The sequence below is a fragment of the Seriola lalandi genome, unplaced genomic scaffold (assembly GCF_002814215.2).
Source record: "Seriola lalandi dorsalis isolate HSWRI2012SDOR001 ecotype SW California unplaced genomic scaffold, Sedor1 jcf7180002054672, whole genome shotgun sequence".
NCBI classification, from domain to species: Eukaryota; Metazoa; Chordata; class Actinopteri; order Carangiformes; family Carangidae; genus Seriola; species Seriola lalandi.
Genome location: NW_019525225.1, coordinates 296,699 through 322,470, shown reverse-complemented (window position 1 = coordinate 322,470; position 25,772 = coordinate 296,699). Strand labels below are relative to the sequence as shown.

At 41.8% G+C, this 25,772-nt stretch overlaps 2 protein-coding genes across 4 annotated transcripts in view; both read left to right on the top strand.

Moving 5' to 3' along the window:
- The first annotated feature begins 1,959 nt into the window (after nt 1-1,959).
- Nucleotides 1,960-12,379, top strand: paxbp1 (PAX3 and PAX7 binding protein 1). The gene is made up of 18 exons (XM_023421464.2): nt 1,960-2,403; nt 2,670-2,792; nt 3,616-3,828; nt 4,106-4,327; nt 4,410-4,510; nt 4,894-5,117; nt 5,493-5,682; nt 6,824-6,947; nt 7,602-7,704; nt 8,014-8,129; nt 8,233-8,432; nt 8,524-8,671; nt 8,793-8,914; nt 9,028-9,104; nt 9,219-9,285; nt 9,596-9,742; nt 11,340-11,494; nt 11,682-12,379. Exons 1-18 carry the CDS (start codon nt 2,094-2,096, stop codon nt 11,800-11,802), a joined length of 2,763 nt encoding a protein of 920 aa, XP_023277232.1. The 5' UTR covers nt 1,960-2,093; the 3' UTR covers nt 11,803-12,379.
- Nucleotides 12,380-12,837: 458 nt separating this feature from the next.
- Nucleotides 12,838-25,772, top strand: part of slc7a1a (solute carrier family 7 member 1a) — a 15,328-nt gene continuing 2,393 nt past the window's right edge. Inside the window, exons 1-8 of one of the 3 annotated variants that reach the window (XM_087177989.1) lie at nt 12,838-13,054; nt 20,554-20,852; nt 20,953-21,135; nt 21,315-21,473; nt 21,803-21,980; nt 22,196-22,329; nt 23,858-24,080; nt 25,569-25,705. In XM_087177989.1, coding sequence (XP_087034115.1) covers nt 20,666-20,852; nt 20,953-21,135; nt 21,315-21,473; nt 21,803-21,980; nt 22,196-22,329; nt 23,858-24,080; nt 25,569-25,705 — 1,201 coding nt within the window. In that variant the 5' untranslated portion in view covers nt 12,838-13,054; nt 20,554-20,665. Of the gene's footprint in view, nt 13,055-17,201; nt 17,356-20,553; nt 20,853-20,952; nt 21,136-21,314; nt 21,474-21,802; nt 21,981-22,195; nt 22,330-23,857; nt 24,081-24,732; nt 24,873-25,568; nt 25,706-25,772 lie in introns of those variants that run through there. The other 2 variants (XM_023421580.2, XM_023421579.2) reach the window with 2 other exon arrangements.

Here is a 25,772-nt window from a genome sequence, read left to right as displayed (position 1 = left end):
AAAATGGTGCTGGGACTTTAAAATTGAAACTCTGCCATTAATGGGAAGATATTTATCTCCAATTATCGCTTTAATGGCAAAGGGTCATCTTGACGTTAATTAATCACAACATATCACTCCAGCTTCATCTGTGGTGACACTTTAATTTCAGCAGTTATTATCACTACCACAGCGTCGACTACACTGTGTCAAGTAATGGCTCTGTAATGACCCTCACTAACTGCAGCTCACATGTCTGGCATTTATTAAAGGAACTGAGTGTGGTGGAAGTCCAGAATACATATTATCTGTTCCTATTAGGCGAGACAGATGCTCTTCTTAACTCCTCCATTTCCCATCATGTGTTTAGCATGCAAACATACATACTGTAGCAATCAGGTGCAATTTCAGAGGTATGCATTCGGATCTTTCATCTTCTGCAGACTATTTTTCAAAAAGCTGTCATCAGGTAAGTAGCTAAGTGGAAGAAATAGCCCAGAGATAATGAGTGGTGAATGAAAGTGATCATTTTTGAGGGAAGGGACTTTGTGAGAAAAGAGGTGTGGGAAGGTACCTGATGTATCTGTATTTTTATTTGTCTATCTTTTTACCTGTGTGTACTGTTACATAATCTTTTATGTAAATAAATACTGAACAGTCAGCCACTAACTCCCATACATACATACATATATGACTTTGATCCCTTTGAGTTGTGCACAGTAGGCCTTTTGCACAGAAGACATTTTAATTTTGACTCATAATAGGAAAAGCACAGGTGTTACATAATTAACATTAATTATGGCCCTGTTGTATTCCCAGTAAGACAGTGCGAACGATACAGGGACCCTGGAATTTGATTATTTACACCTGCTTTTCCTACTTTGACTGTACTGATGCTAAAAATTATGACTGCAACCTTTGATCTCAGTGGTTAACACAGTCACGCCATTATTCTACAAACTACAAACGGGGCCAACCAAAAAAACAAAAAGGTCTAGTTTTACTTAACACCATAGGAAAATACTTAATAGTGTTTTATAGATGTTTTGTCAAGAGTCATTCAGTTGATCGGGTTGTCATTCATTTTCACTTTCAGTGCAAAGTTGGCACAGCCCTGGATATGTCTGTCCTGGCAATCTGATATTAAACTAGAGGACATGTGTTGCCTGTCATGGCAGCCTTCATGAACAAACACAAATGAGTCATGTGGTTGAATGTGTTAGAGTGCAACTGCTTCACTGAAAACTGTTGTTTTGGGTTGATTTGACCATGGTTGTCAAAGTCAGCCCTACATGTTATAACAGTCAGTATCATTAATACTTCCCTTGACCATGTGTACAAAGGTAGAGTTATGAAGGTTCATAGAAATAAAGTCGTGGCAGACTCAGGACACAGCAGATAGGTTAAATGCAATTTGGATGAAGTGAGAATAATCAGGCAAACAAAACAGAAATAAGTTGAATCATGTCCTTTCTGTAATCACAAATGAAGCACTAGTTGACACCATAAAGATATATTTAAGTTGTTATTGAGAAGGTATTTGCACCAGCTAATGCTCTCATGAGCATGAAGTAGCTACTTTCTTTTGCCTTAAGAAAGTAATGCGGTTCATTTATATGTAAATTTATAAATTAATAAATAAAACTAATAATGAACATAAGCATACAGAAAACATAATATTTGTATTACAGGCTTTGGAAATCGCCTTATGAACAGGAATATCTAACAAACCAGCAGATTTTCCAACTTGGCCTCTTATTCAAACTAATAATGTCATTCATGTAGATATAATACATAACTTTATTACGCTTTAAGCTTGTGTTTTCCTATTATTAATTTGTTTGATTATTTATTCTTACATGTAAAGTAACTAATTGTTGTGTGCACGGCCAATATGCGCAGTTGTTCTAGTTTTGACCAGTTGAGGGCGGTAATGTGCCTGTGACGCATGTACTTTACTCAGCTTCACATTCACATTCAAGACGAAGAAGAAACACAATATCAGACAGAAAATGGCTGACCTGCGGTGTGAGGATAATTTATTTTGGCTCCAACTACAGTTTTAAGGTGTCCTGCGATTGACCATAGACTGATGCATTTAACGGAGAAACATAATGTTTAAAAAGGCGAAACGAGCTAACTTTCGACGGAGGAATGAGTCCGACGAGGACGAGCAGGAGGAGAGTCAGCTGCCCCCGTTGGCGCCGACATCGTTCGGGCCTGTCGTGGAGGAAATCCCGTTTATGGAGACCTCCAATAACAGCCTTGCCGGTGCACCTAGCAGCACGGAGAACTATCACAGCAACGGCTTTCAGTCTAACCCTAACAGTGTAAGAGCTGTCAAGAGAGAAAAGAAAATCAAAGAGACAGCTGCGGTACCTGGACCCACGAAAGCCAGTTTGCTGAGTTTCAACGATGACGAAGGTAACATGGTAAACCGATGCTAAGCCAGCTAGCTAACTAATCTTAGCTGGAGAAAACGTGTTGTGATTTCGGGTTTAAGTATTAGCGTTACCGTTTATTTCCGCTGAGGATACTGAACCCGTGTTAACAATTGCATAAAGCATTATAGATAAGCACTTTACCTAATCGATAATCAGTCATATGAATACCAACTTCACTTAGTTAATGATGTGCATGGTTAACTTGACTATCCACTCACTTTCACGTCATGACATGTTTGTAAACAGAGGGATCCGAGGTGTTCAGAGTGAAGAAATCAAACCACAGCAAAAAGATTGTGAAACAGCTGAAGAAAGAATACAAGGAGGATTTGGAGAAATCTGGATGTGTCAAGCAGGAAATCAAATCAGGTGGGAATCAGCACAGTGTTCATGATGCATCACGTGTTGTATCTGCTGTCACATTACCAACCAATAATACTTTAACTTGCCTAGATGACTTTGAAACTGCAACATTTGTCTCATAAGTTGTTAAAATATGTTCAATCTGTGACAATATGCCCAATCAATGCCCTAAGTACTCAAAACCTTGAGAGTCAAATGTCATATGTTTTTGGAGATGGAGACATACGTTAATGGAAAGCATTTTGTTAACAAAAATGAAGATTGATGAGGGTGAGGTTTGTATTACACAGTGAATGTATGAATTTAGTATTAATCCTGTTTTGTGTAATGAATCCACATTGACATGACATCACAGTCTTTGCTGAATCTGCCTCACACTTTCTTTTCAAGGCTCCTGTAGCTCAAGCCACAGATATATTCCCAGCCAGTTAGCCTGAAACTTGTCATTGGACTGCTGCGTCACCTTAGTGATGTTACCGTTGCCTGTCTGAGGAGCCTGTTGATTAAATTTGTTAATGTTGACAAATCGCATCCCACTTCAGATGATGTAGATTTATGTTTTAGCCAGTGTTTCTGTGCCCTCAAGATAATGTCATTGAAATCTATCTGTACATGTTAGGGAGAGATGCTGCAGTGTGTTGTCCAGGGCGGAAGTCGGTCTGTGCAAACATTAACTGAACGTTATTACACATATCTGTAAATGTGTGTGGGTATCTCCCGCATTGTAAGTGCTATGTTTGCGAGCATCAGTGAAATTATGCGCAATACCCGAAATCCCACACTGAAAGCCTGGGATATACTCATCTGTGTCTCTATCCTGTTTTCCCAGATGCACCACTTCAGCTTCCTGTTGCAATCAAAGAGGAAGTCACTAGCAGAGCAGGTAGTGAACAGGGGGAGGAAGAAATGGAGGTGGACAGTGCGGATGAGCAGGAGGAAGAGGCGAGGGGCCAAGGTGGCCAGGCACAAAGTCAGGTGTCCAAGAGCAACAACGCTGGAGCAAATTTCAACACCCTCTCCTCCCTCGGCAGCCTAAAACCAGGTATCGTACACACTCTCAAATTTAACTGCTGGTCTAACACTCACTTTTGTAATGAAAGGTCCAGCTCCTGATGTTATTGATAACTTATATACTCCTCTATTTATTATTATATTATTATTCTATTTATTTAGCAGGAAAAATCTGTGAGTTTGGTTCTCATAATACTTTTTAGACTGTATTCTCCCACTGATTTTAGAATTACCTGAAAGACGTGTTGGTATTTGTACACAAAACTACACATGTACTTAGTTCAAGACCTGTTTCTCTTTTATTTTAGGGGAAATCCCAGATGCGGCATTCATCCATGCTGCCAGAAAGCGGCGGCAAATGGCTAGAGAACTGGGGGGTGAAGCTCCACTGGTGGAGACAGAAACTCCCAAGAAACGTCTCGTACGGGAAGACCAAGATGCCAGCGATGATGAAGACGAGGAAGAGAAGAGGATCCGCTTCAGTGGAGTCAGGAACAAAAGCCAGAGACAAAAGATAGCTGAGGAGATAGGTACCGTACGACTATGGTGCTCTGACTATCCATTGATCAGTACTGTTATCACTTGTTTCTAAGACACGCTTCACACTTGCAGGTATCGAGGGTAGTGATGATGAGGCCCTGGATACAGGTCAGGATGAGGAGGTGAGCCGTTGGGAGCAGGAGCAGATTAGGAAAGGAATCAGCATACCCCAGGTAAACTGCTCAAAATCTCCTTAACAGCTGTAAAATATTAAGCTCTTTTGACAATGGATGATTTTTCTTTTCCTCAAATTTTCTTATTGTTTCATTTTGTGGCTATTGGTATATTACTTTATAAAAATCTGGCATTTAAATCTGACAGATTATCATTATTATAAGTTGTGGTTCTGATACCATTTGTCAATCAAACAATTGGTCGATTGACTGAAAATCCTTGTTTGTCAAGCAAAAATGCCAAACATTTGCTTGTTCCAGCTTCTCAAAAGTGAAGATTATTTTCTGCTGCTCTTTTCTGTTGTTTGGATGTAAACTGTATATCTTGTGTTCTTGAGTTGTTGTAGTAAAAGCATTATGTGTTTGTTGTTTCTAATGACCAGGTCCAGAGCAACCAGCCAGAGGACAACACCGTGTACTACCAGAACAGCTATGAGACCCAGCCCTATGGCTCTTCCTACAGCATGCCTTTCACCTACAGTACTGTTGCCCCGCCGACTGGCAAGCCAACTGGCCGAGCAGACAATGGCTCTGTTCACTACGGGGCCCCTATTAGTGATCTAACCCCGGTATCCATTGATCTGGTAAAGAAACGCCTGCAGGATAGGTAGGTTCAGTGGAAGACTGCAGCAACATCTAATGTCAGTCTTCAGCTCAGCTGCTGCCATCTCTGTGTGCTGTGGTCCTGAAGACCCAGCAAAGCTGTCCACAGAATCTAAGTGCCAGAGAGGAAATGAAAGGGTCTGGAGGGGGGGTTGCATTAGTCCCCCTAATTACAACTCCTGTTCAGCTCGAGCGCATTATTTTAGCTTGTCTCCCGTTAATCAGTTTCCATGATGTGTTAATTTGATGGGTGCACTCTCAAACAATTATTTTCTGCACACTAAATGTCAGTCATTAAAAATAGAGTAGCTTTGTTTTTCCTCAGCCCCATCTAAGTCATCCTTTCTTACTGTCTTTCCCCTGTGTCATGTGTCTGTAGACTCAGCCAAATGCATGCAGGCCACAACGCAAACGCCAAGCGCTACAAACAGATTGAAGACGACCTAGCTGCCTCTGAGAGCACCATACAGCAGCTGGAGGGCTCATCCAATGACAATGCAGATCAATATAAATTCTTGCAAGAGATGCGAGGGTATGTTGGAGACTTGCTTGAGTGTTTCAGTGAAAAGGTAAGGGAGAATTTATCTGCTGTCTGATTAGCTGTTTTCTGTTTTGTGTCTGTGTGAGCTCTGACCGCTTATTGTGGATTCTGAAAAGATAGAATCTAATGAACATCTGTATTTTGAAGCATTAATTGAGAATCATAAAAAGCTTCTTTATGTTGTTTTGTACTTATTTTTTTGGAACAATTTTTTATCACTCAGTGCTGACAAGCTGATGTGACTGCCAATTAGTTACTTGGAGCACTCTCTGTGTAAATTAGAGTAGTTGCTTCTCAACTGCTCTAATTTTAGTCAGAAATATAACTTTGATCTACTATCTCAGTAAGATGCTTTTGTAAATGGAAAATACTCTTAGTTCATAATGAATCCGGTTGTTTAACACTGTTAGTTTCTTGAACACAACTCATTTATACACCCTCCAACAATAAGTAACCAAAGTTATTGTGCAATGACTTGGTGCTTTAAGAGAACCCAAAATAGTGGTGTAGCTAAGTATGTACACAAGTGTTAGGTCTGTAAAAGAGGATGAGTTCAGTTTGTTAATACATAATGAAATTATGCCTCTGACACAAACTATGTTTTCATGCTCCTATAGCTACATAGTAAACGCATGTCTTAACAGAATAACGTGGTCTTGATCCTGCAGCAGCAGAGCAGCAGCTACATGGAATGAATGAAGAGGGAACTGGCCTGCCAGCTGCCAACATGTCTTTCCTCAACCACACTAATATCCGTTTTAACCCTGTTAGGTGACTGAGTGCACAGAACATTGTGGTGGAAACGGGACACTAACCAACCATTATCAGTATGCCTTAGTATGGAGACCATTATTACAGCGTAAACATCATGACTGGAACTGTAAATTGTCAGTGTTGGGTAAAAACCTTTTAACTGCATTTTTGTGATTTTAGTCTGTTGCCTTCACAAGGCATTTAACTAGCCATTTAACTTGGTTTGGCTGCTAATGAGTGTTCAAGCTTTACTTTATGGAAATAGACATTTTAGAGTTACCAGCTTTTCACCTGACACTAGTGACATTTTTGGTTCCAGTATTTTATTGTCCATCATGCTCCTGCAAGACATCCCTGTGACTCGGAGCCCCACTTTTGTTTGGGTCAGAGTTCACAGAAGGCATCATATCTTTCAGGTGCCTGCTGTCCTGGAGCTGGAGGCTGCCATGCACCAGTTACTAAGGCAACGGGCCTCACGACTTGTCCAGAGAAGACAGGATGATATTAAAGATGAATCGTCGGAGTTTGCAAGCCTTTCAAGTCAGTCCATCTTGAAGGTTTTTATGATTTATTTGAACGGCCTCGTTAGTTCTCTGTATGTGAGTGAGTGTGCGTGTGTGTTGTTCACATTCTTGTTTCCCCACTACCTCTGTTTTGTTTCCCTCATTAGTGTGATTACGGCTAATTGAGGTGTGATTTTTGCGTGCGTGAGCATGTATGTACATGGGAGATGTTTTATTAGAGGAGCTGTTTTGGCTGCTCTTTAATGGCTGAGTCTCACAGTCAGCTGGGTGTAACTCAGCACAAGCAATGAGTGACTAAGTAAAGATGACAAAAACATGAGTGACTTGTCATCTGTCACTTTCACTGTAACATGTAGGAAGTTGCAGACAGGTAGGTGACTAGACACAGACTGATACTAAAATCATTTGTAACAAATATGATGTCTTATTACTGGTGATGCCTAATACAGTAGATAAGGAGGTTTCGGTAAATATTTGAACGTAAGCTGAAAACAGTCCTTTTACCACTTACCTATCTCATCCAATTTATTGTTAAACATTTGGATTATTCAAAACCTGAAATCTCTTTATGTTGAGAGTTCAGAGATGTTTAGTGCCCAGAATAAGAAATAGGTTATGGGTTGTCTCTACTTTTCATTACTGGTTCTAAAATGGCTCCTGTCTCTTGCAGATAAAGCTGTCATGGCTCCTAATTTAGACTCATTTGGTCGAGACCGTGCCGCATACCAAGAGCACAGTCGTCAGAGGAGGATAGCAGAAAGAGAAGCACGACGGTATGAAGCTCATTTGTATTTAAAAGACATGTTTCCAGAATTTGTCAGATGAATTCTTTTGTGACTTGTTTCCAGGCTAAAGGTATCCGCTCTATGCTCTCAGCTGACTGTGTTTGTACTTGTGTCAGACCACGAAATGCCAAAAACTCACATCTGAGCTTAGCCCTCTGGGTTTTTATTTCTCTGCTGTACAGCCCTGAATGTGGCTCAGTTTGTGAAGTGGTTAATCATGAATAGAGTTTAGAAAAGAATAAAATAATTATTTGCTCTTGGTTTTATTTGTCTGCCTCTGTGATTGCTGGTTTGCAGAACTCGGCGGCGACAAGCTCGAGAGCAGAATGGAAAGAGGGCCGAGCATAAAGAAGGCTTATCATCTGACGATGAGGAAACGTCTACTGACATCACCAGCTTCAACATGGAGAGAGGTTCGTCATTAAATTACAGTTTTGACCATACTGAGGAGAACTGGGAAATATGTAGACATAACGCATGAAACATTCTGAAGCTCCTGTCTTTCATCCCATCCAGATCGTATCGTCAGGGAATGTAAGAAAGTATTTGAAGACGTGGTGGAAGACTTTCATTCTCTTGACTGCATCAAATCCCATTTTGAAGTGTGGAGACGGGACTATGCCGACTGTTACAGAGATGCTTACATTGGCCTCTGTCTACCCAAACTCTTTAACCCTTTAGTCCGCCTACAGCTGATCACATGGAACCCTCTCGAGGTATGACATATACAGTATGTGTGCCTTCAGTGTAACATTTTCCTTTTTTGAAATGGGAAATGCTGAAATCTGTTTTGTCTTCCCTGTGCAGGCACAGTGTGCAAACTTCGAATACATGCTCTGGTTCGAGTCGCTGTTGTTTTACGGCTTTGAGGAGCACAGCACGTTGCAGAGTGGAGATGGGGATATCATTTTGCTGCCTGCTATTGTGGAGAAGGTCATCCTGTCCAAACTGACAGGTAGAAAAAACCTGCACAGCAGCGCCTAGCACACTCAGAAAGATTACCTTAGTGAAAACAATGCAGGCCAGTGCAAAATAAGTCATGTGTGTTTATGAATTGGTTGGTGTGTGTGTGTCAGTGTTGACAGAGCAAGTGTGGGACCCGCTGTCGAGCAGTCAAACAGCCAGGCTGGTGGGCTTCGTTCACAGACTAATGAAAGGTTACCCCACTGTGCTGCAAGGGGACAACCGATACACACAGGTACTGTCCAGTCTCTTACCTCAATACACATAAAATACTTCATCTGTAGAAGAGCAGTTTTGGCTCTTGTGGTAGAATTATTGTCATCTCGATTTCCTTGTTTTCTCGATCAGGAGCTTTTGAAAACTATTGTCTTAAGAACCAGGCGGACCCTGGATGAAGATGTCTTCCTTCCACTCTACCCCAAAAAGTAAGTTACGCAATTGTTAACATCGGAGGTAGTGCAGTTTTTAATTTATTTATATTCAATCTGTATGATGACGCTTGATAACTGATTTAAAAGTGTGTTTTTGTTTCTATTCAGTGTGTTGGAGAACAAGAATAGCGGTCCCTACTTATTCTACCAGAGGCAGTTTTGGTCCTGTGTGAAGGTATGTGCACACTCACAGTTCTCTTCTGAATCTAATTGGAATGATTAAAAGGGGAGACCAAGAAAAATTCATAGGTTTGCATATTGCGGTGCATCTGTTTGATGGAAGTGTATCTGTCAGGTTTTAAGAGAGATAAACGCAACAAAAAACTGTTGGGATGGATTTACCATACCTACATTAAGTCGTGTACTTGATATAGTCTGTGTTGTAACCACTGATTGTAACATTTACATCTATGGCAGCTAATAAAACTACTCTGATATTGACGCAGTGCGTTGTTGTGTTGCTCTTGTTCTCCCTCTTTGCGTAGCTGCTGGGCGACATCCTGCAGTGGGACGGCATCTTGTCCAGTTCCTGTCTGAAGGACCTGGCTTTGGACAGCACTCTGAACAGATACATCCTCTCTGCGCTTCAGACCACAGATACAGCGGAGGACAATGTTCAGAAGTGCCAGAAGGTAGGAGATGCACGCTATTATGTTGCCATTTCATGTTTTGGGTGTAAACACACACACACACAGAGGTGCTTGTGTAGCCAGAGGCTTTTTCAGATTAATTTGTTTTGAATGAAAGATATGAATCAGTTTGTCTGTCAATTAATAACTTATTTTTAAATTAATGTGTGAAAAATCAGTAATTTGCTTGTGGGCAAAGGAATTTCCTTCCTTCAAGTCCACATCTTTGGATATGAATTAAGTCAGTTTGTCATATTTCAGTCTATATAGAAAAGGATGGGTTAACTTTCAATTAATTCTTTTTTTTGTATAGCACCAAATCATAATGTACATTATCTCATGGCCCTTTACAGGGTAAGGTCAAGCCCTTACAATGTTAGAGAGAGAAACCCAGCAGTCCCCACAATGAGCAGCACTTAGTGACAGTGGGAAGGAAAAAAACATCCTTTTAACAGGAAGAAAACTCCAACAGAACCAACTTTTCACTCTGTGTATTTTCCTGTGTGTTTAACAAAATACTATGGCAAATGTACATCCTGTTACATCATAAAAGTTGACACACCGCTTTCTTTCCTCACATGACAAGCCATGTGAAAAGAACAGAAGGAGCTATGACACACCCACCGCCATGTCTCCACCTCCCATTTACATGTTTACGACAATAAGAATATTGTACATTTCAGTTCAGTGATAACTCAGGTACAGAGGAGATTGGCCACAGGGTTCTCTTTTGTCAGATGATTTGACTCCACGGTCTGCTGCATGATGCACTAGAGCAAGACACTATGAATTCCTTTTTTAGCAATTACTCAGTTTCTGTACTTAATTCCCTTTACCAGGGCTCTGGCCTGGAGGATGGCTACTGAGGGAGATTCTTGTTTAATTACAATTTGTAATGGTGAAGCAGGTTGCATAAGTGCTGTTTTTAAATCAATTTTATTTTAAATTAAGCACCCCATATCATTGACACAGGTATTTGATACCTGATTAAGTCAACGGTTTCATTTCTTTGGCTTCCATGAGAACTATTTCAACTCCAGAGATGATGCTCTCTGGTATTTCAGGATACACACCATCACTAGTGCAGCGAATGGTGCGATTGTATGTGGACTCTGTTCCCAAAAAGGTTCACGGGTTTAATCTGAGATAAGAAGAAAATTCTGATTTTTAAAATAAGCTTCACTTTTCCGAGACCCACTCTGCAATTACACGCCTTTTTTTTTGTAGGTTTTAAAATGATTCCAGAGGCACCTTACTGTATTTAATAGTACATGATGTCCCTGCCATGTCTAAAAATAGAGATGATTTTTTTCGTGGTCAACTAGGTAATGGAAACTGGCTCCTCTCCTGGATTTGACAGCTTGATGAGAGGTGCTTATATTTTATGACAACATCCTCTGAGCCCAGGTCAGTGTGACCTGCTCCTCTCCATGGCGTGCGCCCCCCCCCCCCCTTTTTTTTTTTTTTTTTTTTTTTTTCATAGCTGGCAGCCTTAACTTGACAAACACTCCTGCTGAGCTGGTCAGCTTTGGCCGTTCGTGACTCACTGACCAGGGTGACAACAGCGTCAGCGTTGATCTCTCCTTGTACCCTTTTTCAGGTGGTGGAGTGTTTGCCAGTGCAGTGGTTCTCTGGGCTGAAGGGACAGCAGACGTTGCCTCAGTTGGAGCCATTCTGTCGCTACCTCACCCACCTGGCAAACTCATTGCACCGCAGCAGTGTTGGCGGCTCGGATGTGGAACGCCGCAGTGCAAAGTAAGAGGCTCTACTCGGTTCTGTATCTACAGTTTAGAGAGTTTGTCAGATTGGGGATGTTGAATTAATTTACACCTCCCTATGCTAGAATACCACTGAAGGATCATTGAGTAGGATGACAAATGTGTTGTGATGCTTTGGGTATGTCTCCACATTGCTTCCTAATGTAACCCATATCTGCCAACAGGGATCAGGTGAAAGAGCTTGTGAAGATGTTGGGTCACATGAATGGCCTGGACCACATCATCACTTTGGCAGCGGAGCATGGCATTAAAGATATCAAACCACTTTTGGAAGCCAAGTCATAGGAGACATGACAGCAGCAGCCTTTCATTTAACTTCTGTTGTATTCAGCAGGTGTAAATGGATTTGAAATAAAACTCAACACTTTTTACCTTGACCTTGAAAACAGAAGGTAAAACAAAAAAACCCTTGTTGTAAATATTGTGAATAATGTATAGAAAGGTGTGCCCATACACCTAGCAACACATGACTCATGCTGAAATGAGGCCTTGTATTGTCAGCTCAAAACAACTACTCAGTTATGCTTTGTGCTGGCAATATTTTAAATGCATAATTTATTAGGAGTAAACATTTGTTGACATGGATTACTGTTCTCCATTGACACTATACTCAACCCGACTATCTGTAAAAACCGCTTAACTCACATACTCTTTAACGTATGTGCCAAAAAAAAAAAAAAATCCTGGTAGGTGGCCAAAAGGTAGAAAATGCACACTAAGAGTGACAGTTGACTTGATGTTCATATCTTTGATCCCCACTTCATCCCTACAGTACAGACTGCCCTCATGACCACACCAGAGTCACATTTGTAAGAATTTTGTTTTAGTATTGTTTGCCTGTGAATAAAATATTCATTTGAAAGATTGATGTTAAGTTTTCATTCACATTTCAGGTGAGAACTGCAGCTAATGAGATTGTGTCATCTAAAAGGAACAACCCACTACTATTATTTCCAATGTGCTTCAATTTAAGGGTCATTACGTTTTGAGTCGCTCCGTAGGATGAAATAGAATCATTGTCACTAATTTTACGGCTTGTGATCACAAAGAAAGCTTCACTGAAGCAGCTACAGACGAACTCTGGGTTTTTTGTTAAAGCTCTCCAGTTTTGTTTTGTTTTGTTTTTTTTTGCTTACCTGCCTGATGATCAAAACTCCACATGACACTGTCACTGTGAAGTCGTGAGTACTTTGTTATTGACTTAAGCCAGAAGCCACTTGTGGCAGTTGGTCACTACATGCAGCCTCGAGCTATTGCACAACTGTAAATAGTAATGAGCGGGAGGAGCTGCTTGTTTGCCTCTGTATCCCCTCCTCCATTTCACCGCGCTTTACAGAGAAACCCGGAATCTTAAATTCTTCCTTACCACCTGTAAAGAAATACACATAACTTTGCCGATCACCGTGAGTGGACGCAGTTTTGTTTTCTTCAGTTTGCAGTTTTTTTGTTTGTTGTTTTTTTTTTTTTTTTAAGACCTCACAAGGAAGCTCGCTGTCTTGGCTCACTGCTTCATGCGCTCCTGCGGGGTTTTTACAAGGTAAAGACCTACTATTACTCTACCGTAGTCACATGCATGCACATGGTGGAGCGGTGTGTGTGAACTTTACAGTATCACTACCTAGGGTTAGGTGGTTTTCAGAGTCCACACATCAGTTAGAGAGCTAATGCGTGAAACGTGTTTCTGTGCGTAAATGTGAGTGCATGCCTGAATACGCACTGAAACTTGAGGCACCCACGCTGTAGACCACATGCACGTCTCGCTTGGACCCCATTTTAACTGCTTTTATACCGCGCATTGCAGTTTTTCTGCAGCTTCGCGTGCGGCTTCAAACGGCGCAGAAGAACCAAATGTAAATGACATCATTTCCCTTTCCTGTATCTGCATCTCCACTCACCCAACTTACTTGCACCTCAGTTCTGAGGTGCAAGTAAGTTGGGTGAGTTCATATTTAGGGACTACTACTAAGAATGCATTGTCTGTAACCATGATCGTGTAACGTGAGAGGGGTGATTCCTGGAGTGTGTTCAGGCTGGATCCGGCTGTGCCAGGAGCAACAGTGCAGCCTGTCCAGAGGTCCGGTGATGCATGTGAAGATGGTGGTGGCAAGGGATGCCACCGTCCTCGATTCAAGACTGGTCTTAAACCAGCACTGACAGATTTGCACCCTTGTAGGGGTGGTGGGGAAGTCTGGACTGGAGTGAAAGCAGCAAGTGGCCGCACAGAGCAGATACTGACATACAAGACAAGCAGCAAATCAGAAGTGGTGGAGCAAGTATTCACTCGCTGAACAGAACCATAATGGAAAGTTGAACACGCCGGGGCTTAAAATCATCAGATCAAGCAAAAGAGCATCTGAAGAATCGGTGTTAAATTACAGATGTAATATCTAAACCCATGAAATAGACCAAAACTAGAAACATACAATCGACATGAAAAGTGTAAAACATCATAAAAGCAACACACTGTTTGATGGATAGTTGCATGGAGGTTTGACTCAACCTGTCTCAGCCTAATGAGATTCTCACTCTCTCTGAATTCGGCATTTGAAAAAACAGCTGGAAATAAGTGACATCCTTTTTTTTTTTTTTTTGTAAAAGCATGATCTTTTTAATAATTTGATTAAAAGAGTTTTTTTTTTTTTTTAATTGCTTAATACTAAAGAGCATTATCTTATTCTAAATGAAACTGTCAGTTAGGAATGACTCAGTGAAAAGAGATGACCTTTTAGATTTTGATGGCAACAGTTCAGACCGGTTCTAGTTGGTCTAACTTTAGCCGGTCTGAAAGTGGGTCACTAAGCAGGCAAGTTGCTGAGTGCCATGTTGCATATGAAGCCTATACCAATGCACAGAGGGCTGTGTGTGTATGGAAGCTTTCCAGGTTCACTGAGGTTCTGGGGACGGCCTCAGCATTCTCAGGCTTCATATTTCCTCTTGGCTAAATGACTTGTTACTTATAAGGCTCAGCAGCATCCACATAAACCTGTATTTTAAAGAGTGTCCTGCTTCTGTTTGTGCTCACACTTAAAACTTAAACAAGTTGCCAGTGGTGGTTTGTGACTTTATCCTATCATGGCACTGTGCAAAATGTAAGTGACCTTTGCTGAGGTAAATAGAAGCAGTGTGTACAAAACTTGGATCAGGGGCTTATTACAATGTTGGGTAATAGTAATATACACACAAACAATGCGTATTCATGGTTACAGAAGTGATTAGTTGCTGGAATAGAAACAGCTTTAGATTCTGAGGAATGAACTTGGTATTCAGTGAGAAGTGATGCAGCTTTGTAACTGTCAAACGTACAAAGTGACTCGCACCGTGAATTATCACAATACAAAACTCAATATCAGAATATAAATGTACAAATATGGTGTGTTGAAATACACACAATTTTATTGCCGTTTGCAGTTTTATTTTACTACAAGAAAAATGTAAAGATTCTGTTAGGGGCATCAGGTGTGGAGAAAAACTATTTAAACTACTGTGTCAATATATCGTTGGTTAAAAACTCTGAAAACTGGATTACTAACATATTCAGACTGACACTGTTTGTTGTGAATATGACCGTTAGTCCGCCTGAATTATCAACCAATAATCAGCAACGAGAGTCTAGTGTTAAACAGAGATATCAGTGAAATTTTGCCTTCTTTCATTTACACTTGTAGGTCCCCAAACAGTTTTGCTCAAAATGTCTTTTTGCACCATTGTTTTTTTGTTGTTGTCTGAAAACAGTTTATGAAGGCTGGTTCCTGACTTAAAAAAAAAAAAAAAAAAGACAAAAAAAAGGCAAACCATCTCTGTAGTTGGACTGAATGCAGGTGAAGGGTAAATCTTCTGTTTCCTAAAATATGTGATTATTTCTCTGGCCTGTGTCCAAGAGGAGGATGAGAGAGGAGCATTGGTGTCTGTCCAAACAGGGGGATGACGCTTTCTCATTTGCACCCTTTCAAAACTTCTTTGTTTTTGTTATAAGTCTGACTGTAAAGAATGAAGTTTTTATGGTCCAAACTTGGCTGCGAACATGATAATGATAAATATAACGATGCTTAAATGTGCTTTCTTTTTCCTCAGTTAGGAAGAATTATGACCTGCCACATTCGTCAGATGTTGTCACCTGCTGCATCACTCATATCCGTTGTTGCTTTCTGTCCACAGAGGTGGTGCAGCCTCATGACCGTGCCTGCTCTTGACCGACTTGACTGACCAACTGACTGACTGACACACATTATTGAAATCCACACGCGCCGCGAGCTCAAGGTGACTTTGTCACAGACATAACAAGCAATCGGACGGCTAATCAGATCAGCTTTCTTATAAAGCGGTGTGTGTCCACCTCGCAGAGTTGAATGGGGTCACGTGTGCGCAAAGATGTTTTGGATGGGAACAGATGGGGAATGTCAACAAGCAGCGGTCGACACTCCGCTGTTGCATGCCGTTCTTTCTCCTCATTGAACCCACCCGCTAGCTCAATGAGCAAAACGCCCACGGTGAGTGTGTGCATTTGGGCAGTAGACCTCAATGACTCCAGAATAGCAAGACTTCACCAGCAAACAAAACATAGGACAACGTGCATTATATTTTTCCATTCCTTGAACATCGTGCAGTGCAATTCAGTGAAAGAGCCAGAGGAAGAAAGCAATGCTTGTGTGCATTGTAATGTGTGTATATGTGCACCTGAAGATACCGCGCGGGCTTGCAGGTCTAGGCATGAGTGTGTTTTTTTTTATATCCTCACTGTGTATCGTTCCTAAAGCAGTGTAAGGTCAGGTTGTCGTGTCAGTGAAAGTAAGAAACATTGTCTCATCTGACAGTTGTCCTGTGTGGCTTTCCATGACCTCTGCCATCAGGTATGTTCAGAAGAAATACTCAACAGGAAAAAAAAAAAAAAAAAAAAAACCATCAGCAAGAGTAGTTTGACTGTAGCAACAAGAAAGGGTGTTTGTTTGTGTCAGTTTTTTTCAAACCCTGTATATTCCCTGCTAGTGTTCGTTCTGCTTTGTGGTGATGCACTTCAGCAATTTACTGCAGTTATTGTGTAGTAATACTGAGAAGTGTAAATGTCAAGCAGTGTCATTTTCATGGCCTACTTTCATTGGTGCTGAAGGATCACACCCCCCTTTCCTGTTCACCCGCTCCCTCCCCATTTGATGGGCACTGCCTCTTCTTTCGTCACATCTCCACTACCGTACTCAGCCAAGTCACTTTTAAACTGACACCGGCTCCTGTACGTGTGTCAGTGTAGAACACGTTTTTCTTTTGTAACTTTGATTCTTGGTATTTATTCCTGTGTAAATAAACGTTTCATCACAGTGAATTCAAATAAAGCATGCACGTATGCGCTTGTGTGCATGAGTGACACCTAACCCAAAGGCTTATGTGGATGCAGCCAACAGTTACCACCACTTGTCAGATCTTGCCGTGGTACATTTCTGTTCCAGGAATCTGCAGCTTTCACACATAAACTGCGTTCTTCTGTGACTGTGCAACTGTAGTCCATTGGTGACATAAGAGTCCAAGAGCATCCAGAGTTTTTAACTGTAAAAAAAAAAAATATGTATCAAGGTTTTCACCACCAACCAGCTACTGCTACAGTTTGCCCGTGCTTGTGTGTGCATGTGTGTGCGTGTGTGTGTGTGTGTGTGTGCATGTGCATGTGCTGCTTGGAATAGCCGAGCCATGTGATTCCTCCAGACTCTATTTCAGAACGGCGGCCGTGGAACGCTCTCACTCTTCACAGCAGCTTGAAGGATAGTTAACAAATAATCCCTGTATCTGTCATCGGTCTTTCAAACTTTACGCTCAGATTAACAGGCGAATCGTATCTGTAGGTGCTTTCAAGTAAGTACTTTGTATGTTTTTCTTACTCCGCCACGTGGGAAGAGGTTAATGCCATTTTGACATTGATCTGAAAGCGTTGACATTGCATGCAATATGAACAATGGTTACTTCTGTATGTTTCCCTGTTTCACACGCAGAAGATTGTTTTGAATTGTCAGATTTGCTTCCATTTAAGGTGTCATCATTCGGTCTGATGAATTGTACTGACAGGGGACGGTTTTGACTAGGCAGTTGCATAACCTGCGTACCCAGGTCAGGGAGGGGTCATGCGGCTCACACAGGCTACTGCCTTCTGTGTTTATGTGTGTGCATGTGTGTCTTCGTTCCTGTAAGCGCTTTATGTTTACCCAGGGCTGTTCGAATGGCATTTCGCCCTCAGCTTTTCTTTACAGTAATGTGGCACACGAGCTGTTGTAATAATCATCTTATATTTTTTTTTATCTGGGATGAATGATAATATAAACTGCTGCTGGTTCGGTCCAGTAATTTCATGGATTATTTGAGGAGCGGCTTTTTATTGTTTGCTTTTTTTATTTATTTTTTATTTTTTTGTTAACAGATGACTTAAAAACATTTTCTCTAAATTTTCTCAGGCAATAGTTTTGCTTATGTCTGCATTTCTTAATCATGCGCTGACATTAACTGAATGTGTTCAGTGTCGTTTATATATAATGTGTAAATACAATGGTGATGAATTTCATTTGGAATTTTGATTAGGGTATGATAATGTATATAGAGACATAGATACATCCATGAATTCTCCGGGCCGGTCAGCAATTTGTCCCCCCCCCTTGTCGGTAAAATATAGTGTAACAAAACACAATAAAAAAAAAAAAAACCTGCGCTAATAAATATAATCTTGTATGAGATCTGTATTAAAGAAACATAATGTTGTAGGCAGTTCCACAGTGAGATATAATAAGGGAACCCTTCACCATATGGGGTAATTTCCACTGTGCATTGGTGGGGGCGTGTCCCCCTCTCTTTTCACAATCACCCTCACTCGTCTCATTCACTTCCAATTTCGGTTTGGTTCAATAATCGCAATCTCTGTAAAGTGTAACGTCCGAAGCTTCGGAAAGCTTTCGTGTTTCAGTTTAACAAGAGAGGAGAATAATTGAGGAAATCCAGAAGTCCAGAAAGACATGATCATAACATTGCCACATGGCTTCCTCCACCCATCACTGCCTCTTACTGTCTATTGCAAACAACCTGAGAGGATTACTTTCATTATCAATTAATTTTCTTGTTTAATCAGTAAACAATTTTATCCATAAAATATTTTAAAAAATAACGGGAAAAAAAGCCTTTATAATTTACCACGTTTCAAGGTGACGTCTTTAAATTTCTCATTTTGTCCAGCCATTAGTGCAAAACCCAAATATATTCAGTTTGTTATCATATACGACAAAGAAAAGCATAAAATCTTCACGTTGTTTGGCATTTTTGCTTAAAAAAAAAAGACTATAATGATGATCTGACTATCAAAATTGACTATTTGATTAACCGACTCAGCATTTATTTTACTTATAGATCAAAATATAAGCTTTGTTTGTATATGAGTATAATAGTTGGTCATTTTACAACAAGTGTACTTTTTTTCATACGTGCTGTATTAGGCCAGGGTGGAAAAGTTGTACAATATTTGTGCCTGACTGATTTTTCTGGAAAGAATAAAAAGGTCATCACCTTGGTTTACCCTTGTGTGGAAGTTTCCATCAGACGTGACATGACTGTTGCACTCGCCACACGACCTTTGATTTGTGTGCTCATGTCAATGGGCTCTGGAGAGAAGCCATTATCTAGAAATGGGTGGCGGTGTTATGCTACTGCACGTCACTCCTGGTCTTTCTTCCATGGGACATACCACAGGACATCTGCCAGACCACCACAACTTAACTTACAATGTTTACACCCCCTCCCCTCTTTTTTTCCATTTTCCTTCCCTCCATCTGTCCTTCATATTTTTTTTCTCCTTCCAAATATCAAATATTACCTCTCAGTATGTGAGCTCAGCACTGGGGAATGTGTATAAGATGTTGGACAGGCTACTGACCCAGAGAAACCACTATAAAAGAAGACTTACAGCTGGGTTTCGCCTCCAGAGAGTAGACAGTCTGGTTTCAAACTGCGCTGGCTGATCGTCCCTTCGCAGTTTTTTTTTGCAGTTTTTTTTTGCAGTTTTTTTTTTTTTATGATCACAGACCATCAAATTTTAATATGAGTCTGTGTATTTATGTGTAGTTAAGTCCAACAGTAACAGTTGAGGGTGACTACACCAATTTTACACACGAAGTAAGGCATGATGACATGTAAGGGCTGCAGTAAGGGCCGGGTCCTAACGGGAACGCGCTGAGGGGTTTAAAAGAAGGGTGCAGCGAGGATCTAATGAAAGATGTTGTCAGTTGCATTTTTGAAATTGTAGGATCCAGTGGTTTCGGAGCTTGACCTAAAAGTCAGGTAGTCTCGGCATCTGCAGTTTCAATTTGGAGCGTTCTTTGTTAAATCTGTCGCCTTCAAGATTTTAAACCCAATCCTCCTTTTTAATTAGTGCAGAAAAATATTATATTTGGAATAAGTGTAGATTCTCCTTCTGTCTACTTTCTTCCATTAAGTATCTTATTTGCTTTCTTTTAATTGTGTTTACTCTGAGCGCTGTAAACAGTGGTGTATCCTTGTTTGTTCTATGTAACAAAGAAACGTAAATAGCAGTGTTGGTCTTGCTTCTTCTGCTATGCGTAGGAGTAACCCAGTGTGATGATTCAAGACTGTGTTTCTTTGTCCTGAGTTCTGATTCTCTCCGTGTCGAACAGTCTGTTGAAGGGCTTTGCCTCCTCTCCTGTGAGTTGCGCTGCATTATGTAACATATGTCGGCAACGTATCCAGCAATAAGATGGATTATCCCTATAGGCCCCCGTTTTTTTGGCTAGCAGTCACACATTGTGGATTTGGGTTGCGTTATGTAACGTCCCGGGAAACCGTGTTCTACTTACATCAAGTGTGTCAAGCCCAAGTGAACCCCTTTCCCCGAACTGTAACACTTGTGCCACTGTGCCACCTGTGTTTATACTTACATGCAGCATCGTGCAGGCTGCTTTTATCATATATCTGTGTTGGATTCATTTTTTTTTTTTGTGTGAGAAATGTACTTTGCTGAATTACTGTCCTTTATCTGCTCTGTCCTTTGCCTCCCATTAGGGTGTATGTGACCTCTCGCCCTCTCCCCTGTGACCTCTGAATCCCGGTTGACTGGCTCCCCCTCCCCCCCCTTCCTCCCTCCCCTTCCTCGCCTGTGGCCGGACTGTGATCCATGGCGCTGGAGAAGCTTCTGGGTTTCGGGAAGCAGTTGCTCAGGGTGAAGGTGGTGAACTGTAACACAGAGGACTCTCGTCTGTCTCGATGTCTCAACACTTTTGACCTGGTGGCCCTGGGCGTGGGAAGCACACTGGGCGCTGGCGTCTACGTGCTAGCCGGGGCTGTTGCACGAGAGAATTCTGGTAAGTTAACATTTCAGTAAATCATTAAAAGATGTCATCTGGGACAAATCTTCTTATCATTTGATTCTCTTTAACCCCCACCCCACCCCACCCCACCCAGGTCCTGCCATTGTGCTGTCTTTCCTGATAGCAGCCTTAGCCTCAGTGTTGGCTGGTCTGTGCTATGCTGAGTTTGGAGCCCGTGTTCCCAAGACAGGCTCAGCTTATCTTTACTCCTATGTGACTGTAGGGGAGCTCTGGGCCTTCATCACCGGATGGAACCTCATCCTCTCCTATATCATTGGTACAGCAACGCAGCGTTTCCTACTTTGTCGTCTCCTTTTCGTCACTTTTGTAGTTACAGGCAATTACTTGTCTTTAGATTCGATTTATAGGATATTAGAAAAGTCATCAAGTACCACATCTCAAAAAAGGAAAAAAGACACTGAGAAATTTCCCTCTGCTTCCCTCTCTCCATCTCAGGCACCTCCAGTGTGGCCCGTGCGTGGAGCGCCACCTTCGACGAGTTGGTAGGGAAGCGCATAGAGCAGTTCTGCAGGGAGTACATGTCCATGAATGCACCGGGCGTGCTGGCAGAGTACCCTGACATGTTTGCTGTTATCATCATAATCACCCTCACAGGTAAGAAAACCCCTCTCTCTCTCTGTCTTTCTCTCTCTCTCTCTCTCTCTCACTGTCCCTCGCTCTTGTGTTGTCACATTTGCGTCTCATCGAGCATATTTATCTTCGCCGGTAAGCAGCGCCTCACCCTTAAGCTTTTGACGCTTGTAGCAGTTGATATTGCCGCAGGGGCAGATATTCACTGTAAACAATTAGTTGACAAATAAGAGTGAAAAACCTGTGTGACAAGTTTCATTTATGCCATGGGGTCCTGTACCTCTGTGTCTCTTCCTCCGAAGACATTTTTTTCTCATTTCTTTCTTCCTTCCTACGTCTTCTCTGTTTCTAAGGTCTGCTGGCATTCGGGGTCAAAGAGTCAGCGATGGTGAACAAGGTTTTTACATGTATCAACATCCTCGTCCTGTTGTTCATGGTGGTCTCAGGGCTGGTCAAGGGTACTTTGAAGAACTGGCAGCTAGACCCTGAGGAGATCCTACATGCCAATCATACCAGTAACTCAAGCCTCAAGTAAGCATGTAGACATACACGCTTTCACATATCAAAGATGTTCTATCCAATGTTATTTCGGATACTACATCTTTCAGTGTCTCAGTTACTCCGATAATCCACAGATCTCACTGAAAACCGCTTTTGTTTTTGTTTTTTTTAATCATTTCGGGGAACAAATTCATCCAATACAGGTTTTCTGCTGTTTTTATTCATATTTCACCTCTGCTCTGCAGTCTGACAGAGGTCCTGCCAACAAGAGAACGTTTGGGAGTGGGCGGCTTCATGCCATTTGGATTTACAGGCGTCCTGTCAGGGGCTGCAACCTGTTTCTATGCCTTTGTCGGATTTGACTGCATCGCCACCACAGGTCAGTGCTGGATTAAACCAGGAAACCGCTCTGGCTGCATTCTCCTCTTGTTCCACTTCTCAAATCCCTTCCACTGCCTCATGGGTACGTTTCAGTTCCAGTTGGGGGGGGGGGGGGGGGGGGGGGTAACTGGATCTGGAGTTGGGACCATTTCAATTGCTTGTCTAAACAGCCAGGAGTATTACATAAGAGGGCCAGAGCACAGAGAAAAGATGTACTTTAGTACATTTGGCCCAGTTCTGCTCTTGGCAGAATGCCAAGCGCAGTGACGCGGGTCAGGGACGTAAATCAAAATGTGATGTGAGCTTCTTTTTTTTTTTTTTGTGCAGATCTACATCTGTGAATAGGTGTGTGTCTTCATGCAGGTAGTCCGGTTTATTCACTTCACGACCTCTGGGTTGTAAAAACAAAAAAAGGAAAAGAAAAAAAAGGAGCGTTTACAAATTTCTTCCAGCTTGCCTGCTCTCCGGCCCCCGAGCTTTTTCCACCCCTCTTTTTCCTGAAATTTGATTGGCTAGCGTGAAGTTAACCCCGAATGCTTTAGTTTGGCTTGTGGGAGCGTGTCTGTCACACACACACACACACGCACACACACACACACACACACACACATGTCGGTGTGTGTTTTGGCTACCTACAGTTAAGTTGTCTTGAAGCTATTATCCCCTCCCCTGTCCACACACCCACACACACAACTGTTACCACTGTTATGCTTGTGACCCCTGACCTTCCAACAATAGGCCAATCAGTAGCCGTCAATGGTGTAGGAGAGGATCCAGACAGGGTTATACACACTCCATCATCCCGATGTGATTTCACCGCAGAACAAGACCTGAATGTTCGCCTCAGGAGCGCTGTTGCATAATCGCCTACAGCCGAATAGTTGGGTGTTTCAGTCTTGTGGGTGCGCAGGGAAAATAAGCTCCTTGTTCTATTTGTTGCAAAATACCATGCGGAATGTTTCTTAAATACAACTGTTTGCTCAGGTTTCCATGTTTCCTGGAAGTCTGCCAGTGCAACCATAAAGGAGTGAAGGCTGTGTGCATTTCAGAGTCTGCTCAGTCCTTGCATTAGAATGTGGTTATTATAGTTAGTTACCAACAAACCGTGGCGGAGCAGCTGAGCGAGGGATGCTAGGTTGATATGACAACAGTTGCACAGATCACTATTTAAGAAAGTAAACTGAGTTTCCTTCAAAATAAATGACCTATCTCATTCAAACTATAAAGGGGTCATTTGACAACTTTTAAGAAACTGTTATTATCAATGCAACCAAATCAGTTTTATTAATCTGTGATGTTGGAAACAACATGTCAAACTCTCATTGAATTTATTTGATAGGGAGATTGAACTAAATTACGTTAGTTGTGTGTCTTCCAGTCTAATCAGTCAGTCAAGCCCAAAAAGTTTTAAAGACAAATGTCAGCAGCTGGTGAAGTAATAAATAATGAATAATAAATAAATAAATAAAAATAATAAATTGCATTGTTATTGCTCCTTTTCACTGTGTCTCTATGCCTCTGTCTAGGTGAAGAGGTGAAGAACCCCCAGAGAGCCATCCCTATCGGCATCGTGTCCTCGCTGCTCATCTGCTTCGTGGCGTACTTCGGTGTTTCTGCTGCCCTCACCCTCATGATGCCATACTACCTGCTGGACAGCAACAGCCCTCTGCCTGTAGCCTTTAAATACGTGGGCTGGGGGGGGGCCAAATATGCTGTAGCTGTAGGCTCTCTTTGTGCTCTGTCTACGAGGTAAGCAACTTGCACACTCCTGCACCGGTTTGCCGTTAGTTTCAAATGCATGCCCATTTACTCTAGTTCTCGCTCTCTCTCTCTCAGTGTGTGTGTGTGTGTGTGTGTGTGTGCACGTTACATGAGTGTATATTTAACCTCAGACGGCATTTGATCCCTTGACTAAAAATAAGAGCACCGCTGAGAATACATGGTAACATCAGTGTATGTATGTGATTATATAACATGTCACCGAAGGCCACCACAACTTTTTTTTACTAATTTTTAATTTTTAGTTTTTTTTTTTTTTTTTTACTAACAATCAGTTTTTAATAGTTTTGTAATGTCGGTATTATTGTACTATATTTTGTACATGAATTTTGCTTTGATAGATCATTATAATGCATGATTATGAATTATTCCCATTCTTAATTCAAAAACGTGTGCACAGTATATTTGAGGTCAGCTGGAAGCAGATGTGTGCCTTAATATTGAACATGTTCCTGCACGTCACTATTATTCTTACCCTTTATGTCATTAACTGTATATATTATGTTGTGTAAATGTGTAAATGTAATGTATGTACACAGTGTCTGCTCATGTATGTTTCACGGCATTCCTGTGGCTGTAAGTGTGGAAACTATATGTGCTGGTCTTCCTTCCTCCCCGGTAGCCTGCTGGGTGCTATGTTCCCTATGCCCCGCGTGATCTGGGCTATGGCCGACGATGGGCTGCTTTTCAAGTTCATGGCCGAGATCAGCCCCCGCACCAAAACCCCGCTAATTGCAACCCTCACCTCTGGCATAGGGGCAGGTGAGACACTAACACGCATGTGTTAAACTGCATCCATGTACACTGAGGCTACTTTTCATGCTGCAGGGCTGCAAATGTTCTGGCCTATCAGTTGCAAAATCTCTTAAGCGTGTATTGAAGAAACCTGCCAGAAATCAGCAGACGGGCATGAAAAGGTCATCACTAACTGTCCAGGTCTGTTTTTAGTTAGCTGAGGCAGTCCACGTTATTGTATCTCTACTTTGTCATTCATCTAGCATGGGTCAGTGACTAGATATTATTTCTAATGAACCTTAGGAGACTTGAGGGATATTTTCTGCTTGCATCTTAGTGATGATAGAGGAAGAATATTAATACCGAATTAAACTGCATGGTGAAGTAACCTAAGATTTTACATTGGAATGGAGAGTAACAGCATGGAGCACCATATTTGCTATTTAAGGGAGAGAAGTTTTGCATGCTGGCATGAGAATGTCCTTGGACCAACATCATGCCTCCTGCTGCTCTACAGTACAGCCAGCCTGATATCCCATTCCACGTTCTCCTGTCCGCAATCCCATAACTCCTGTCTTACCAACTGTATCCATCTCCTTTCACTAATTCTTCCCTTTTTCTCGCTTACTGACCTCTGACCAATTCTTCCTTTCCTCTTGCTCCTCCGCCCTACGCCTACAACTGTCGTCCCAATCTGATGTTTTCCTCCCCACTCCGCCCCAGTCTGTTGGGTTCCATGTTTCCCCTACCCCGTATCATCTTTGCCATGGCTCGGGATGGCCTGCTCTTCTCCTTCCTGGCGCGTGTCAGTGAGAGGAAAGCCCCCATAACGTCCACTGTGACCGCCGGGGTTATGTCCGGTAAGAGGAATAGGGAATGTGGAATAAGGAGGGATAAGGAAAGCAGAGATAGAGAGAGAGGGTGACT